This window comes from Perognathus longimembris, chromosome 5 (genome assembly GCF_023159225.1).
Source record: "Perognathus longimembris pacificus isolate PPM17 chromosome 5, ASM2315922v1, whole genome shotgun sequence".
NCBI classification, from domain to species: Eukaryota; Metazoa; Chordata; class Mammalia; order Rodentia; family Heteromyidae; genus Perognathus; species Perognathus longimembris.
The window spans coordinates 8,699,181-8,718,826 of record NC_063165.1 but is presented as its reverse complement, the minus strand read 5'-3'; the positions used below and the strand labels follow the sequence as shown (position 1 = coordinate 8,718,826).

The 19,646-nt window shown below is 43.1% G+C and overlaps 1 protein-coding gene across 3 annotated transcripts in view; it reads right to left on the bottom strand.

Moving 5' to 3' along the window:
• Tiam1 (TIAM Rac1 associated GEF 1) overlaps nt 1-19,646 on the bottom strand; it is a 264,074-nt gene that overhangs the window by 85,882 nt on the left and 158,546 nt on the right. For all 3 annotated transcript variants that reach the window (XM_048346332.1, XM_048346331.1, XM_048346333.1), the window contains exons 6-7: nt 16,362-16,534; nt 681-905 (exon numbers count right to left, since the gene is read on the bottom strand). In XM_048346332.1, the coding sequence (XP_048202289.1) occupies nt 681-905; nt 16,362-16,534 (398 nt within the window). The remainder of the gene's footprint in view (nt 1-680; nt 906-16,361; nt 16,535-19,646) is intronic.

Here is a 19,646-nt window from a genome sequence, read left to right as displayed (position 1 = left end):
CAGGGCACATTTTGGTAGCCAGGGAAGATCTTGGGACCAATCTCCCATGGACAGCAAGGGACAGCTATGTACATTTTGAAAACCATGCTTTCCCTTTCCTAAATTTAGAATACTGAATTTACTAAGGAGGTAATAAGCAGTGAATACCGTAGCATCACTTAAGTACAAGTCAATTTGACAGGAAAGAAGAAACGTCATACAACTGAGGCCCACCACTGGTGACAGCAGGAAGGCTCCTCTATTTGTATGTACCCTTCAGTATCACACTGTTTCCTTTAGTTCCTACAAAGGGTAAAGGAAACAGTTATAATAAGGATACAGCCAGGTGCTGGTGGCTCATTGTAATCCTAGATGGTGAGGAGGCTGAGATCTAGCAATCACCATTTGAAGCCAGCTTGGGCAAGAAAGCCGATGAGACTCTTATTATTAACCACCAAAAACCTAAAGTAGAGCTGTGGCTCAAGTGCTAGAGGCCTAACCTTAAGCGCAAAACCTCAGGAACAGTGTCCAGGCCTGAGTTTGAGCCGTAGGACTGGCATACACACAAAAAAAGGAATTCAGCAGCCCAGATGACAGTCAGCCAGGGAGATCAACAATGATGTTTCACGATTCCCAAGCAACAATAAAATTCGGAAAGACCTAAGGAGTTTTCCGGGGACTACACATAAAAGAATGAGTACCTGATCTAATATGGTCTTCTTCTTCTTGGAGTCGGTGACTGAAGACAGCTGCATTTCGCCCATTTTCTTCATCTTCTCATCCATGTCGATCTTCTGTTCCAGCTTTTTGATTTCTGACTTGAGGAGGCGGAGCGTGTCTTCTTTGTGGTGGTGTCTAGCCACGGCGGCTGCGCAGGCAGAGTGGATGGCGGTGATCCAGTTTTCCAGCTCTGTCTGGCTGGTGGTCTATGAGAGGAGGGACAAGAAGAAAGACTTGTCATCTCTTGGCAAGTTGACGATGCATCCATGAGAGCAGGTCAAGCAAGGTATCACGTCTAGAACCCATAGTTGCTGCTCACCTGACTTCATCCTTTGAGAAATCAGTGAAAGAAAGTTTCATGTCTGAACCCCACTTCCCCCCAAGCAAAGGACTGTGAAGCAAAAGTCATCTTCCAGAGAGTACCAGTCACTTATAAAGGCATGCTCGGGGCCCAGAGGCACTAATGCCCAGTAGGTAAATACAACTCAAATCCAAATGGTCCTATCCCTATGCTAAACAACTATGAGAAAACTGAGGGATGGGAAAGAGGCTCCAGGTGAGCAGAGCAATACTGTCTGAGGAGAACCCATAAACACACCCATCAGTAGCCCCCAGCAATACTCCATGTGCTAAGAGTGGTCTGGCCAGCCTGGGCTTCAATTCCCCTACTAGGATCTCCTGAGTAGCTAGGGATGACTGGCACACACCACTGTGCCCAGCCACGTGCTTCCCAGTTAGCTGACAAAACAAGGACTGCACTGTGCCAGCCACTGCTTGAAATGGAATCTCAAGAATGTCTTGCCTGGGCTACCCTTCTACTGTAATGATCCCCCAGTCCCCACCTCCCAAGTAGCTGGAATTACAGGCTTGAGCCACAGTGCCCAGCCCCTCCAACCCTATATTTTCCAATTGTTTTTATTTTGTTTCTTTGCTAACACAACACACCAATCTTGACCTCTGAGCTCCTATGACTGCCCCAAATGCTTAGAGTCCAAGTGGCATAGCCTACTAGGTATTTTGAGCTATCTACATTCCAGAGAAATAGAAGCAGGGACATTCCTGACCAACTTTTAAGTCAAACATGGTGGTAACAGTTGGGTTTGGCCAACGAAATGTGAGTAGGAGCAAGGTATGTAACTGCTCCATAAAAGTCTGTTCATCTCAGTTTGTTCTTTGGGCATACAGAGCTCCTATCTGCCTGGCTCCCAAGGAAGCAGGTTGAGTACAGACCTCAGCGTCAAACTCCACAATAGACCTGGCAGGGGTGAGAAGGAATGCTAAGCCATTAACACTTGAGGGCTACTCCTTGCTGCAGCATAATCTGATCCATCCCACCTGATAAATGAACCACGAGAGAACTGCAATCAAAGGCAAGGCTTGAAAACTAAAGCAGTCACTTTTAATCCCAAGAAGGGCTACAGTCTGTTGTGTTTTATAGAGCAAAACCCTCATGCTCTCTTTGCTTAATGAAAGAGAGCTGGTTTATGCGCTCTCCTCAGAGCAGCTCAACCACTCAGCCAAGGGTGACAGAGTCCCTTCTGACTGGGAGTGGGGTTGTGTCTGTTTCCCATTTGAGAAGTGGGAAGTAGGCTGGGAGTGTGGCTTAGCGGTAGAGTGCTTGCCTAACCTGCATGAAGCCCTGCATTCGAATCCTCAGCACCACATAAACAGAAAAGGCCAAGATGGCGCTGTGGCTCAAGCAGTAGGATGCTAGCCTTGAGCAAAAAGAAGCCAGGGACAGTGCTCAGGCCCTGAGTTCAAGCCCCAGGCCAAAAAAAGTGGGAAGGATGGGGCTGACATCAGCTTGAAAGTGTAAGTCTTATTTTGAAAGATAAATAGTCATTTTTGGCAAAGGAACTAACCTGAAACTTAGCTATTTAAAGGGAAGGAATGTAGAAGTTCCCATGGAAAGAAGGGTCTTGTAATGGGTGTAGAATTCCAGCTTTGTAAGAAGAGGACCAAACGTATGTAATACTTCAGAGCTTAATCACAGCCAAGATGGTATTATAGTATGTGTATTACTTTACAATTAAAAAGAAAAAAAAAAAAAGGCTGGGAATATGGCCTAGTGGCAAGAGTGCTTGCCTCGTATTCATGAAGCCCTGGGTTAGATTCCTCAGCACCACATATATAGAAAAGGCCAGAGGTGGCGCTGTGGCACATGTGTCAGAGTGCTAGCCTTGAGCAAAAAGAAGCCAGGGACAGTGCTCAGGCCCTGAGTCCAAGCCCCAGGACTGGCACAAAAAAAGAAAAAAAGAAGAGCTGGGTGCTGGCAATTCATGCCTGTAATCCTAGCTACTCAGGAGGCTGAGGTCTGAGGACCAGGTTTCAAAGCCGATCCAGGCAGACAGGAGAAGCTCTAAAAAAGCTGGAAGTAGAGATGTGGCTCAAGTGGTAGAGCACAAGCCTTGAGCAAAATAGTCAAGTAGTACGAAGCCCTAAGTTCAAATTCCTGTTCTATCCTGGAAAAAGAAACGAATATCCAAAATGAAACATAATAATTCTTTTAAAAACCATGTCATTCCTCAAAAGCTAGAAGAATCTATGCTACAAGAAAATATGTGATGACAGGCTTATGAAAATTTTAACCACCAGCCCTTTTAACCATTATGTATGTCACAGCCCTCTGAACTCTTTTAAAACCTGTCAGTGGCTGAAGGCATTTCCATTAGAGAGAATTTTTACTCCGGCAGCCCTGTCTAAATAAAACAGCAGTCTCTACCATTCTCTATCATTAAGGCAAATCAATTTCTAAGAGGCACAATTCGTTAAATGAGCTTTTCAGCAAAGTTTGTCCCTTAGCAGCAACACACAGGGAGCCCGAAGTTGGTGAGAGAGAGGGAGAGCACTAAGCTGACTGCTCCCAGTGGCTAGTGACGTGGAGAAAAGTCTTGTGACACTTCATGACAGTCCCAGGCTTCACAGTCCAGAGATGACTGGACTGTGGACTGGAAATGACTGGAGGATGACTGGAAAGTGGACTGCTAATGTGACGTGAGGGATTCCAAGATGGCTTCTACTGGCTCTCCATCGTGACACCCACTAAAGGCTGTAGGAACCATTCGCCTTATATCACCTCCTTAACCTGGGCAAGGTAACAGCCAGTGTTGGTTGTTTTTTTGCCAGTCCTAGGCCGTGAACTCAGGGCCTGAGCACTGTCCCTGGCTTCTTTTTTGCTCAAGGCTAGCACTCTGCCACTTGAGCCACAGCACCACTTCTAGCCATTTTCTGTATATGTGGTGCTGAGGAATCGAACCCAGGGCCTCATGTATACGAGGCAAGCACTCTTGCCACTAGGCCATATTCCCAGCCCCACAGCCAGTGTTAAGAAGAAACCACTCAGTAGCATACTCTAGACCACGATTACAGTTCATTACTGATTACAGTTCATTGCCTTCTATTAATCAAGGTGACAGATAAAGAGAACATTGGCGGTGGGGCGGGGGGTGTGTGTCAGTACTAGGGCTTGAATCCAAGACCTACATGTTATTCCTTAGTTTTCTTGCTCAAGGCTGGTGCTCTAGCACTTGAGCCACAACTCCACTTCTGTCTTTTTGCTAGTTAATTGGAGACAAAAGTCTCATCAACTTTCTTGCCAGGCTGGCTTCAAGATCCTTCCATCTCAGCCTCCTGTCATCGATGCCCATCTGAGAAAGTAAAGTTTGTGATTCTCCCATCGCCTTTTGGAGATGTGCTAAATACTGTATGCAGTTCATTGAGATGAAAAAGCCAAGTCCTTGCCAACAGAGGAACAGAATCAGGAAAAAAAAAATCATTTTGTATAAAAGCCCCTCTGAGCACATGGTCTGATGAAGCTTGGGATCCAAGCTTGAATTACTCACTGTATGAAGGGTCTTCGGTGGTTTCAGATAATCAATAGTTTATGTGAGGGGTAGGAAAAGGGGGCTTTATTTTAAACAGAAAAAAATACTACAGAATATATGCCAGATCTGGGAAACTAAAATTTGGGGTAATAAGAGTTTATACAAGCACAACAGTAATTGTACAGTATGTCAAACTTCTTGGTTTTTGTTTGTTCATTTTATGTAGTCCCTTTTTCTTTTCTTTTTTTTTTTTGGCCAGTCCTGGGCCTTGGACTCAGGGCCTGAGCGCTGTCCCTGGCTTCTTTTTGCTCAAGGCTAGCACTCTGCCACTTGAGCCACAGCGCCACTTCTGGCCATTTTCTATGTATGTGGTGCTGGGGAATCGAACCCAGGGCTTCATGTATACGAGACAAGCGCTTTTGCCACTAGGCCATATTCCGAGCCTTGTCTGTTCATTTTAAAAGGACAAAAAAGCTAGAATTTAGTTGTCATACTGTTTAAGAAGTTCCTCTGTGAACTCCTTCAAGGCCTTTTCCTGGTTGACTTTACAGTTATCATCTTTAAGAGTTTTATTTACACAAGACCATTTTTTTTAATATCTAGAGAAAGAATTTAATGTGCATTTCCCTCTATGCCCACTACGGGTCTTGGGGGGGAGGGGGCGCTCCAGACTTAAAGAGGTGAGAACTAGTTGCTGAAAGCAAGGGAAGACATGGAAGCCTGCCCCAGGAATGGAAGACATAGAAATCATCTCCAGCAGAGTTAGTTAGTCCAAAGGAAAGACCCCAAGTACTGTCCACCGGAGCCCCTCAAAGGCCACTCACTGCCTGTTTAGGCTATGAGAGCCTCCAAGATTCAATCAGATGATAGGCAGGCAGGTCTCAAATTCCACTGGAAGCTAGAATCACCAGCATTTGATGAAAATTTCCAAAAAGAAAGGTAGAGAGTGAAGCAGGCAGAAGAAAAGCATCAGAAGAAAAGCTAGACTGGAGAAGAGAAGACAAGGGAAGAGGGGAGGGGAGAAGAAGGGAGAAGAGGGGAGGGAAGGGAAGGGAAGGGGAGGGGAGGGGAGGGGAGGGGAGGGGAGGGGAGGGGAGGGGAGGGGAGGGAAGGGAAGGGAAGGGAAGGGAAGGGAAGGGAAGGGAAGGGAAGGGAGGGGAGGGGAGGGGAGGGGAGGGGAGGGGAGGGGAGGGGAAGGGAAGGGAAGGGAAGGGAAGGGAAGGGAAAGGAAGGGAAGGGAAGGGAAGGGAAGGGAGAGGAGGGGAGGGGAGGGGAGGGGAAAAGACAAGCTATAGGCCAACAAAAGCACAGGTTACAATGAAAGAAACAAAGGGAAGGGAGGGAAGGGGGGGAAAAAAAAGGCAGGAAGAGACAAATCATTCCAGGATCAGAACACCACTGGTCAGTAGCTGATTCTAAGTACACCAGAATGAAAAAGAAACCAGTGTACACAAGAGAATCAAAAATCTGAATGCTCATTGTATATCTTGTGGATGGGGATGGGAGAGAAAAAGCAGGAGAGAGTGACTGTTGAGGAGACACAGTTCAAAAAGAATTGTACGCCTTACTTATTTCCTGATTCAAGAAACTGTAACCCCTCTGTAGATCAACTCTATAATAACAATAAAAATAAGTATTTTTTAAAGTAATGAGAATGCAATCAGGAAATAACTGAACAGTATTAACGTCAGTGAAAGAAAGACTGAAGACACTGGTAAATATGTACAATTCATGAGGTTATTATTATAGGTCATCTTCATAAAAAGGAAGGTGCTTATTTAAATATAAAAGAAATAGGAAGGAAGGCCGTCAAACAGACAGACTTGAGATCCAGGAATTAAGGAGGGCAGCAATGGCACCCCCAGGTGACTGGTCTGCATGGGGCCTAGAGGCAGACACCTGGGAGGAAAGGAGGGGACAAAGGGAGGGCCAACTCCAGGGGAACCAGCACTGATTGCCATCTAATGCACTACAGATGTAGAAACCATCATAGCTACATCACCAGAAAAATAAGAAAACTAATCCCCCCCCAGGGGGGTAGAGAAGGAGAAGGCAGTCAGAAAAAAACACCAAACAACTATTTGAGAAATAAAATTATAATATACTGCTGGGCTCGGGAGCTAACTCTATTTATATGGTCATAACAACATAATAACAATGACTACTGATTTAATTCTAAACCTTCATATAATTATAAAAGGAAGCAGAAAGGAGTGTGTGTGTGTATATATATATGTGTGTGTGTATATATATATATATATATGTGTGTGTGTGTGTATATTACAGCTAAATGTTTATGTCTCCTAACAAAAAGTCAATGAAGTAGGAACTTGGATGACTCCCCAAATCCCTAGTGAATGCTGGGAACAGAGACATACAGAATTTTGTGCATACAATGTTTTTGTTTTCTTATACTTCTTATACTTAAGTATACTTTGTTTTCTTATACTTAAGTATCTATGATGAAGTGTAACTTTTAAAGTGGGCAGAGTAAGCGATTAACAGCAATAACTCCTAGTAAGATGGAATAATTGTAACAACATGCTGCAATAAAAGCTCTGTCAGTCTTGTAAGTTGCTTATTTCTGGAATCTCCCACTTAATATTTTCAGACCACAGTTGATCACAGGTAACTAAAACATTGGAAAGCAAAACCACAGTGGACGTGTACTATCACTTCATGTCTATAACCCACAGTAAAAGCACGTTAAGGAGAATTGAGGGCAAACTCAAGAACAAAAGCCAAGAAACACAAGCTGTTTTAGAAGCATCTAAAATAGCTGCAAACAGCAAGTTCTGGGGAGTGAAGTCAATGGCCAAAAGGGAGGGGAAATTTTCATTATCTTTTCAGATTGAATTCTTTTAAAGTATGCCTTCATAGAAAATATAAATTTAAAATAATGCTTCAAAAAGGGAAGACACATGCTATTAGTAACATATTTGTAGGGTGTGTAAGAGTATACAAATGGTATACTAAGATCTAGATCAGCCTGGGGGGACACGGTGGCACAACACACCATCAGTTTGCAGCCCTGTGAATTTACCTTGCACTGCAATACCATCCTGTCCTCCATCATCATTCCCCAAGTGGGTGGGTGAGTGGGGGTGCTGTACCGCAGCCCTCCCCAAGGTTTAGACTGCAGTCCTTGGTATTTGCAAGGTTCCTGTTGTGGTTTTGACAAGACTTCTCCCTCCCATCTGCCACAGTGAAGCTTGGTCTCCAAAGCAGCACTGTGGGGAGGCGGAGCCTTGTGGGAGGTGGGGGGCGGGGTGTGGGGGGAGCCCTTCTGACCTCAGTGCATTAATGACTTTGTTGTGTAGGTGAGTTCTTGCCCTCCTGGGACTGGATGGCTTACTGTGAATGGATTGTTACAAAGTAAGCCCTGCCCCTTTCTTTGGGATCCTCCCACTTGTCCTTTTTTGCTGCAAGAGTGGAAGCAGCAAAAAATCCCTCAGTAGAAACTGAACCGATGACAGCTCCATGCTCACAGACTACTCCAGAATCAGGCACCCAAACAAACCCCTCTCCTTTATAAACTACAGTCTTTGGTATTTGCTTATAGCAACAGAAAATGTACCAAGACAGTCCCCCTGTATGCCTACAAAGGAATAGAGACCAAGTAGGGGTCTACATGCAATCTCTTCCTTAAGAACTTTCTAACCTTTCATCCCAACAGGATGCCAAGTGGCTACCTTAAGCGACTGGGTGGCTCACCAGCCTGGGTCATATTTCTTCTGCTAGATTGACTGAGACTGGACTAGCAGAGCAGGACTGAGGAGCTGATCTGAGATAAGTCTTTTTTTTTTTTTTTTTTTTTGCCAGTCCTGGAGCTTGAACTCAGGGTCCGGGCACTGTCCCTGAGCCTCTTTGTGCTCAAAACTAGTACTCTACCACTTGAGCTCTTGAGTTCCCTTGCACCTTTTTCTGAGTAGTTTATTGGAGCTAAAAGTCTCACAGAGTTTCCTGCACCGATTGGCTTTGAACCATTAGCCTCAGATCTCAGCCTCCTGAGTGTAAGGTTAGTCAGGAAGGAAACCCACCATATGGTTCAGGCAGAAAGGAGTTTATTGGGGGAGAGCAAACTGCTGGCCCACACACACGAGATGGAGGTGTGGAGAGACAGAGGGGAAGGAAGAAGAGAAAAAGACAGGTAACTGCCTCCAGGTGTGCCAGTTACCTAGGTAACAAAGGTAGCGAGCAAAGACTTAAACAGGTGGGGGGCATCTGCATGGAGCGCTCCCGGGGATGGACCTTACTCTGAATAGCTAGGATTATAGGTGTGAGCCACTGGCACCCAGGTTCCTTTATTATTTTTTAAAATTAATTGTGTGTGTGTGTGTGTGTGTGTGTGTGTGTTGTGTGTTGGTACTGGGACTTGAACTCAGGACCTCCCACGCTTGCTTTAGCTTTTTCTGCTTAAGGCTGATGCAGTAAGACTTGAGCTACATCCCCACTTCTGAAATTTTGCTGGTTAATTGGAGATAAGAGTCTTGGATTTATGTGGGGGACTGGCTTCAAACAGGGATCATCCGACCTCAGCCTTCCAAATAGCTAGGACTACCAGGGAGAGGCACCAACATCGGGCCACAATAATAGCATTTCAAAGAAATAAAAGTCCGTGTTCGGGCTTGGGGGTGGGGAGGGGGCGATGAGGAAGGTTTCACTGGGCAAGAGTTGATGCTGCAGGGTTAAGGAAGCACAAGCTCCTAATGAGTCAACAAACAGTATGATGTGGCTACTGACTGATCCAGGAGGGAAGTGAAGTGTGGCTGAGGAAATGAATGCTGCAGGAGTCCAGCTGCGGGCTTGCCTGGGGCTAGGCCAGGAGGCTGGGGTGCCCCCATCCAGAGCAGGCCTGCAAATACCAACGGGGGAGGCTGGCTCAGGAGGCTACCGCAATCCAAAGAGCAGTCCCGGCCAAAAGCAAATAAGAGCATTTCCAAGTGTTTGAAAGGTTACCAGAAAGATCATCATTAGCCTCTGGGTGTGAATTTGGAAACCGGAAAATGGTAAGAGTCACCAAAAAGATCACTGTCACCAAGAATTTTCTAGACTAACAAAGCAGATGGCTGAGAAGCTGGGCTCTCCCCAGGAATGGAGTGGTGAGCAATGGGCCGGCTGACCTGCTGGCTGGAGCTCTGCTGAGATGGAAGAGGGAAGCAGGACTTACATCATTTAAGTCTTAAGATGCTAAATCCTTTCTAAGGCCTTTTCTCCAAGTCTTTCCGTGAAAGATGATTTCCAGGCTTAGTCCTTAGCCTAAGTGGCCTGGTCCTAGGCATCTGACAATGACCTTTCTCAAGTCCGACACATAAAGCCAGATGTGCCATTTCAAAATGGATCTAGAGATTAAGCCCCAAACCTCGCGCTATTCACTCAACCTCTGCAGAGGTACTTGCTTAAAGAGGGGCATTTGCCAGACACTTCTGGCTCAGACCTGTAATCCTAGATACTCGGCAGGCTCATATCTGACGACTGCAGTTCAAAGTCAGCCCAAGCAGAAAAGTCTATGATATTCTGATCTCCAACTATTCAACAAGAAGCCAGAAATAGAGGAGTGGCCCAAGTGGTAGAACATCTGCCTTGAATTGGAAAATGCCAAGCAAAAGAATGTGAGAGCCAGGAGCCAGTGGCTCACACCTACAATCCTACCTACTCAGGAGGCTGAGATCTTAGGACCACAGTTCAAAGCCAGCCCGAGCAGGAAAGTCCCTGAGACTCTTATCTCCAATTAACCATGAAAACTGGAAGTGGCACTGTGGCTCAAGTGGTAGAGCACTAGCCTTGAGCTAGAGAGCTCTGGGACAGCCCCCAAGCCCAGAGTTCAAGCTCTACCACTGACCAAAAAAAAAAAAAGAGAGAGACCCTAAGTTCTAGCCCTAGTATTAGGAGCTTGAAAAATAAGGTGTGATAACTAGTTTCTTTCCTTCTATTACTAAAATGGTAACAATGGGAAAAATAAACTGAGCATTTTTTATATATCATATTCTTACTGCATTATCACATTCTATCTACAACTCAGTATAATGGCATAAACACTATCCTTTCCTTTTATCCTTTTCTTTGTGTATGTGCTGGTCCTGGGGCTTGAACTCAGGATCTGGGCAATATCCCAGAGCTTTTTTTGCTTAAGGTTAAAGTTTTACCACTTGAGCACAGCTCTACTTCCAGCTTTTTACTGGCTAATTGGCAATAAGAGTCTCAAGAACATTCCTGTCTGGGCGGACTTTGAATCGCCATCCTCAGATCTCAGCCTCCTCAGTAGTTAGGATTATAGACATGAGCCAGCAGCACCTGGCAAGTCTCTTTAATATGCATAAAATATCTCAAGACCAGTGGCTTTCTGCATAATAAGAAAACCGTGTATGGAAAGAAAGACAATCACTTCCTAAATATAATTGTCTTCCCTCCTATAGCTATATAAGTACATATGATTTTCTATTCCACTGGGCATTTTTCTTGCCCTGCCTGGCAGCTGTATTCTCAGTGCATTCAATCCAGGAATTTAAATATCATATTAAGCTATGTTACCCTACAGGAGGGTGAACTATTTTGGAAAGTTACATCTTCAAGTAATGGATGAAGGAAGGCTCAACAGGAAATTACACTTCAGAGGTAGTAGGTGTTGTCTTTGGTATCAAATTGGAAGAGAGAATTCTAATTAAAATAGTTTAAATTCAGGAGCTATAGAGAAAATTAGCAGACAGTACACAACTTCTACACGAGCTCTCCAACATTCAAGTTCATTCCTACCCCCATCCTGCACACAAAACCCCTTTTCTACTCTCGCTGGTAACATGAAGCTCCTTGTAAGGGGCAAATCTGAGTAACAGCATCGAATCGGCAGCACGACAGCGTGGACTGAATGGAGCCCCAGGGCTGAAATAACCTACAAATCATTTCCATAATCACGGTTGATCTCCCTTGCTTTAACCTCACCCCCTACACACACAGGTTCCTTTCAAATTCTGCCCCTCTAGAGTTATGTGGATTACAATAAGTAGAAGGCAGAAAATGCCTTCATGGACCCCAAACAGCAGTAATTTCCTCTGAAAAGGTTCATTTTGTGCTTTATCCAACATAAGTAGCATAAAAATTTCCCATAAGAAGAAAGACATAGAGGTTTCCCATGAATAAGGTCTTAAGTGGCCACAAAAAGAATTTTATACAATGTGACCTTATTGGGTATTTAGATTCTATTAGCAATTGTTTGGTCATGAAAACCCTTGCAGAAAGCATTCATATCAGAGGTGTGTAAGAAAAAGGAGAGGTCCTTTCCTGAAATCAATCAGATTATCATATAACCTGCCTACGAAGGCCAGAATGGCCAAAATCAGGCTATAATTCAGAAATATTCCCTCCGTGTAGTTTAGTAGGAAATATGAGAAGAAAGCTTTTTACTATAGTCACTGATTCTTCTCTGCACCCCTGTCCTTCTCAGGTCGTTAGGAACATTAGAAGGACAAATGGAAGGTTCTAGAGAAAGAGAATTTTGGTTTAAATCCAACCATGACATTTAGTACCTGTGTGACTTGGCATGGACTCCAGGCTTTGTAAGCCTCAGCTTCTTCGAGTGAGGTACAAAATCTCTGCAGATCAGTTAAAATACAGATACACAATTCAGCTCTTGACAGTCCTAAGAATTAAGACTCGGACTCAAGATGGGGTCACAGCGAGGGCTCAGTACAGTGGCTGCCATCACTGTAGCATTGTTGATATTGTCAGTACTTAAGAATTGCCGTATATGCAAGATTTCCAATTAATACGTGAAAAGCCATGTCAACTCAGAAAACAAGAGTTTTTAAGCTAGACAGAAGAATCATGCCCTTGGAGCATGCAGATTTTTTAATAGGATTAATGATGCCTTAAAAGAGCCAAGCATAAGCTGGGCACTAGTGGCTCACGCCTGTAAATCTTGGCTACTCGGGAGGCTGAGATCTGAGGACTGTGGTTTAAAGCCAGCCCAAGTGGCCCCAGAGTCTGTAAAACAGACACCTTGTCTGCAACTCATACCTCTATCCCACCAAAAGGTGGAAGCAAAGCTGTGGCTCAAGTGGTAGAGTGCTAGCTTTGAGCAAGAAAGCTTAGGAACAGTGCCCAGTCCCTGATTGCAAGCCCCAGGACACACAGACACACAGACACACACACACACACACACACAATAATAATAATAATGATAAATATGTAAAGAAAGTCCCTGAACCATGCAGAGAGAAAAAGCAATGGAAAATAGGCAGGTGATGGAAAAACTACTTCACAAAAGTAAAAGATGCTGAAATGGCCACCTAATACATGAAAATGGGTGGTGCAAAACTGTAATTCCAACACTCAGGAGGCCAAGGTTTTAGAAGAAACTTGTATCAGAAACGTGTATCAAACTGTGCCATAGAATGAGAGAGCTTATCTCAAAACAAAACAAAGACACATAAAAATGAGGTGAGATTCACACTAAAAGGCTTGAAGCAGAAAACGGGGGGGGGGGGGGGGGGAGGGGGGAACCCTGACAACATCAAGGATACGGTACAACTGGTCTCGCATGCTGCTTAGGTACAAATTCTTTTAATTATTCTAGTATCTGGCAGTGTGTTGTACACCTGGCCCAGTAGCCCCATTCCCAAGCAAAATACCACAGAAATACAATGATCCCAAGAACAGAGAGAAGAGGGTTCACTGCACCATTGCCTGGGAAAAACCCAAATGTACCCGAGGAGAGGTTGCCACATTGTCTCTGCTTCCCTGGTTATCCTGGCATCATTATCAAGTGTCTAGTCCCTAATGCGACGTTGTGAATGCCACCAGCACCACTGAGTGAAGACACACAAAAAGCTACTGCTCCATAAAAGCAATTACAACACTGGCCAGAATCGTCAAAAATAATGTTTTGAATATTCTGGAAATTAAGCTCAGTCTATTTCAATCTTCAATTTTTTAAAAACAAATGACTGAAGCTTGACAAAAACAAGTTTGACTTTTTTTTTTGCCAGTATGGGGGCTTAAACTCAGGCCCTAGGCACTGGCCGTTTGCATTTTTTAAAAATTTCTTTTTAAAAATTTGTTTTACTGTTATTATAAAGGTGATGTTCACAAGGGTTAGTTACATAAATCAGGTAAACAGTACATTTCTGTGTGGACAATGTTACTCCTAACCTTATTCTCTCCCAGGATTTCCCCCCATCTCCCACCCACAAGCTATATAGTTCATTTCCAATATAATGTCCAGTGCACATCATTGCTGCATGTTTTTTGCCCTTTGTCCCTCCAGGTCTGTGTGCCCCCTTACACTCCCAAAGACATATAAACCAGAGTTCAAGCCCCACCACCATCACCAACAACAAAAAGACATATGAACAGAGTATGAACCAACAAACAGAAAAATAAAAGAAGACAAAAACAAAGAAGAAAAAAAACTTCTTGTTTCCATTTCCTGGAGTTAATTTCCTTTTTTTTTTCTTTTTGGCCAGTCCTGGGCCTTGGACTCAGGGCCTGAGCACTGTCCCTGGCTTCTCTTTGCTCAAGGCTAGCACACTGCCACTTGAGCCACAGCGCCACTTCTGGCCATTTTCTGTATATGTGGTGCTGGGGAATCGAACCCAGGGCTTCATGTATAAGAGGCAAGCTCTCTTGCCACTAGGCCATATCCCCAGCCCCCCTGGAGTTAATTTCCATACAATTTTTTGCTTGAGGCTAGCACTCTACCCGACCATTTGAGCCACAGCTCCACTTCTGACTCTTTGCTGGTTATTTGAAGATAAAAGAGTCTCATGGACTTTCCACCACCACCACCACCACCACCCACCCCCCCCACCCCCCGTTTGGTGATCCTCAGACCTCAGCCTCCTGAGCAGCTTTGATTATAAGCGTGAACCACCAGCAACCAGCTTGAAACTTAAAGGGGCAGTAGGAACAAGATTTCCACAGGGGGCTTTGGAGAGCTCTGCCATAGCTCTGAGAATCTGGAAGGACAAACGCATGTATTGTGCTTCCCACAGGCCCAGGAAGCCAAGTTCTGAGATAATAATACTCTGTTATAGTAGAGGTGAAGGCTAAGACAGAGCTGAGAACTAACTGACTGAGCATCGAAGACATGCTTGCATACTTCCGTCTTCAGGAAAGGCTGGGAGATTTACTCTTTCTAGGCATTTAAAGAAGTTTTGGTCTTCTCACTTCCTGACCACTAAACAAGCTCAATGGAAACCTACCTGAGTGGCCATATATGACAAAGCACTACAAATACTTTCCAGATTTCAGAAAAGTCACCATACAAAAATGTGTCTCCTGGCTGGGAATGTGGCTTAGCGGGAGAAGGCTTGCCTAGCTTGCAGGAGGAAGCATTGGGTTCCATTCCTCGGTACCACATAAACAGGAAAATCAGGAAGTGGCGCTGTAGCTCAAGAGGCAGAGTGCTAGCCTTGAGCAAAAAGAAGCCAGGGACAGTGCTCAGGCCCTGAGTCCAGGGCTCAGGACTGACAAAAAAAAAGGGGGGGGGGGGAGTGGAGTGTGTGTCTCTACTACCACCAATAACCATAACCTACCCTGGAAGATGGAGCTGAATCTGTTTTCAAGATATGCCATATTATTGAACTTAAAGATCATAATTTTCAACAAAGAAGTATGAGACACACAAAACAATAAATTATGGTCCACACATGGGAACTAAAGCAATAAGTAAAATTTTAAAAAAAAACCTGTCCCAGAGAAAGACAAGCTGTTGAAGGTGCTAGACCAAGATAGAGAAACACACATTATAAGATACATCCAAAGAACTAAATCACATCATGTCTGAAAAAAAATAAAATATGAGAACGATAATGGAATAACATCTCATCAGATAAAAAATACTAACAAAGAAATAAATTTTTGTTTTAAAGAATGACATATAATTCTGACGATGAAATGTAAAATACCCAGAAAGACTCAACAATATAGATTGGTGTAGGTAGAAAAAAAAAAAGTTAGAAGTAAATCAATGGACATTATTCAGGATAAAGATTAGAACAAAAAAAATTTTTAAAAAGTGAATAGAATCTCAGAGACCTGTAGGTAACCATTATGCAAACCCACTAGGGAGTCTGAGAAGGCGAGGAGAGAGGAGAAAGATTGCCACCACATTACAAGGACTGTCCCTCAGTCTGCAGCCCTATTATTTGTGAATATTTTTAAGGGTAGGATTTGCTTGAAGAGCAAGAGACCCACTCCTTGAGCTTGTGATTTTCAACTTGCTTTCCAGATAAGGTCTCGTGCCTTTTCCCAGGCTGGCCTCGCTCCACCTCCCGAGAATCTGGGATTACTGTATGTGGCCTTAAACCACAAAATGTTCTTGCAAGGTATTTTACAACTGAGCACATGCAAATGATTCCTTATAATAGCAGGGAAGAACTTTTCTAAACAACACTGAAAGTTTTAACAATGCTGGGAAGAAAGTTCTGCTAAGGTGAGAAAGAGAAACTATTTAGAGAGAACCAGCCTTTTCTGAAATATCATTATTTACCTTATGATTAATATTAGAAGAGAACATATTATGTTAAAAAAATTGACAGCTCAAGTCACATCTAAATTAAGGATCTCATAATCCCTTTCTAGAGTGCTACAAAGACATCCTCAACCCACGCCAAACACAGCAAATTTCTCAAATCCAACTCAGAGCTCTGCACAGGCTTCAAGCTGCAAGCCTCTGGGTGAGAGTTCTCATTCCTGGAATCATTACATATGTTTATTTTCGCATTCATCATTTTTGTTTCTGTAATGAACAACCCATAATTTTCACCAGTGAAATGAAAAAAAAAAATGCAGGAAGGCAAGCAAGGAAGAAGGCCCATGAGAAGCAAGTATACAACAAACCTGAAAGAGGAAGGCATCACCCAAGGAATTACTGAGGCAGAAGACAAAGTCCTTCTTGGGGTGCTCAGGTACAGCCTGCACAATGCTGTTCTCCACCCAGACAGCGTGCTTGGGGATGCTGTTGTGGTCTATGCCGGACCTGCCATCACTCTCGTAGAAAAAGAGCGTGCATCCTGAGGAAACAAAACAGGAGTCTGTGTGACTGTTTGGTACTTGACCAGTGAAAAGCCTATAATGGAAACTTAACACTGTCAGCAGAATGAGATTGGAAATCAAAGAATCTAGGATATATAGAAAAGCAGGTCATACTTATAGTCAAGTCTTCCATGAGGCTAGAGAGGTGAAGATCTTAAAATCACAGCCTCTAAACTAGCAAAGAGCTCCTATAAGCACACCTTCAAGTTCTTTAAGACAAGTATCTCCCTCCCTCTCTCTTTCTCTCCCCCCCCCCCGTGTGTGTGTGTGTGTGTGTGTGTGTGTGTGTGTGTGTGTGTGTCTGCCTGCCAGTCCTAGGGCTTGAACTCAGGGCCTGGGAACTGTTCCTGAGTCTTTAGTGCTCAAGGCTAACATTCTACCACTTGAGCCACGGCTTTACTTCCGGCTTTTTTTTTTTGCGGGGGGCGGGGGGTAGTTTATTAGAGATAAGAGTCTCACAAACTTTCTTGCCCACACTGGCTTTGAACTTTGATTCACAGATCTCAGCCTCCTGAATAGCTAAGATTACAGGCATGAGCCAATAGCACCTGGCCAAGATCCTCAATTTCTATGTTGCCATGTTTCTTCAGACAATTCCTCATAAGCATCTGAGGTCTTAGAGCCATTTTTCCCAGCGGTGATGAGGCCCTTGCTGTATGAAGATGGTTACTTCTATTCCACAAGAATCCATTCCCAGTGTCTCACATGATATGCAACTCTAGGAAACTCTAGAAAATGTACTATTAGTGTTCTGCTTCAACTCGCTTCTGCCTGTAATACCTGTAATTTCAAAGATCTCATTGGGAAAACTCTTGCATCCAAGATCAAAATTATCTGTATGTCTATTTCCATGTCTTAAAGTAGTAGCACGGATACGAGATAGAGAAAAGGAACTATAAATTAAATGCTTTTGGCTTCCAAATCAGAGTTTCTCATAGCAGAGCTAATTGGTGATGCCTACAGACATTTGTGGTTGTCATAGCATGTGGAGACATGCTACTGGCATGTTATGGGAATATCCAGTGATGTAGCCTGGATCTTAAATGTTACCCAAAGGCCTGTGTGTTGAAGGCTGAGGGCCCCAGGGTGTCATGCTGGGTGTTACTAGAGACAAGGGAATCTTCAATAGGTGGAACCTAGGAAAGTCTTCAGGCTGTGGAAGGCAGGTGCTTGAAGGGGAGCTGAGGCCGGCTGTAAATCTGGGCTACATGCTCCCATCAGGTCACGTTGCCTCGCCAAAGGCCCAAAACCAACACTTGAGTGTTTCCTTCTGGTGAGAGAACGCTTGACCTACACAACAGGGCAACCGCTAAGCATTTCACAATGCCCAGGATGGTCCATCACCACAAAGAATTATCTGGAAGAAAGCCATGGTGAAAGAACCATGCACATTCACCAGACATTGCTTTGGCTTTGCTCCTTTGGTTATGGATAAATAAGATAAAACTGCTTTTTTTTCAGATGTCACCTGGTATTGAAAACATTAAGACATTCTTTAATTTGTCTATAACTGATATAAAAGAATCCCTTCACAAATTTTGTTCCTGCTCCACTTGAGCTGCACCTCCAGTCAGCTTTGCTGATCTTAATGATTAACCTTGAAGTGTTACTGAGAATGAGTATTATCCTCTACAGTCACTGTACAGTAGTTTGAGACTTACGTTGAAGTTTGGTGCATTCTGATCCCATTTTGTATTCATGATAAACAAAAATGTAATAGGAAAAACCCTTAGAATAACCAGTACTTTAACTTTATTCATAAAGCTTGGGACTTCAAAGTATCATCAATAGAGGATGCTGAAAATGCATTTTACTTTTACTTTGGTCAGATGACTGTGATTTGATTTCTTAATTTCTATATTCAAAACCTTTTGAATTAGGTATATAATTAAAGCCTAACATTAAAAGATAGTGTAATTCAGCAATATAATTCAAGAATAAAGTTTTATTTTCTAGATAAAATATAGTTTATTGTATCAAATTTAAATGTTACTTTATAATGGAAAATTCCGTTAAAAGAATATTTAAACTATGTTGCATACTTCCTACCCCCTCCAAGACATCAAAACATTGTAATCACTTATTAACTATGTAAATTTTGCCTTATTAAACATTGTGCCTTACTTTATTAAGTTTTGTTGAAATCCAGCTCTATATTTCAGGAAAATAACAGTATTTTATTCTTAATGAATAAGAATTTACTCTTAAAAAATCTAAAATCCTCATAATGTTTGTATTTGCCTATTATATCATTGCTTATCTTTTTATTAAACTTATTCAATACATGAATAAAAAAAAAAGAATTATCTGGAAAATGTCAATAGTGCCACTGCCGAGAATCACTGCTCCAAATAATCCTTATGACTCATATGTCACTCATGATCTGCAGATACAGGGCCATTGTGTCACAAGAGAGTAAGAACATTGAAAAAAGTCTGTGCAAAATTATAAAAACCAGTTACTTGGAAAGACCATACAATTACTATTCTATGCATTCACATATTTATTCTCTCTCTCCTCTTTCTCTCACTACTTCCTGTCTCTCTCCCTCCTTCTCACTTTGTCTTGTTAAATAATTGTTCAACTTTTGGGGCTAGGAATGCAGCTTCGTGGTAGAGTGATTGCCTAGCATACATGAAGCCCTGGGTTCAATTCCCCAGCACCACATAAACAGAAAACACAGGACGTGGCGCTGTAGCTTAAGAGGCAGAATGCTAGGAGTAAAAAGAAGCCAGAGACAGTGCTCAGGACCTGAGTCCAAGCCCCAGAACTGGCAAAAAAATGTTAATAATAATTGTTTAACTTTGGTTTAGAATCACCCATAACAACAGGTGATTAAAACTAGTTTTTACTCAATTATCAAATGGTTATCCTTTTAAGACTAATATCAAACATCAATACCAAGTTGAAGAGCCACACTCTTCCTAATAAAGGTCTGCTTACCTTTGTCTTCCCTTGAAAATAACCTCCAAGTTCTTCATCTGTTTACAAAGTCACTCCAGAGGCTAATTCTGGGTGAAATCTTTTTAAAAATTAATTCTAGTATCTACTGCAAAAGATTCCTTGGGAACATCTTGATCCCAAGTTCCC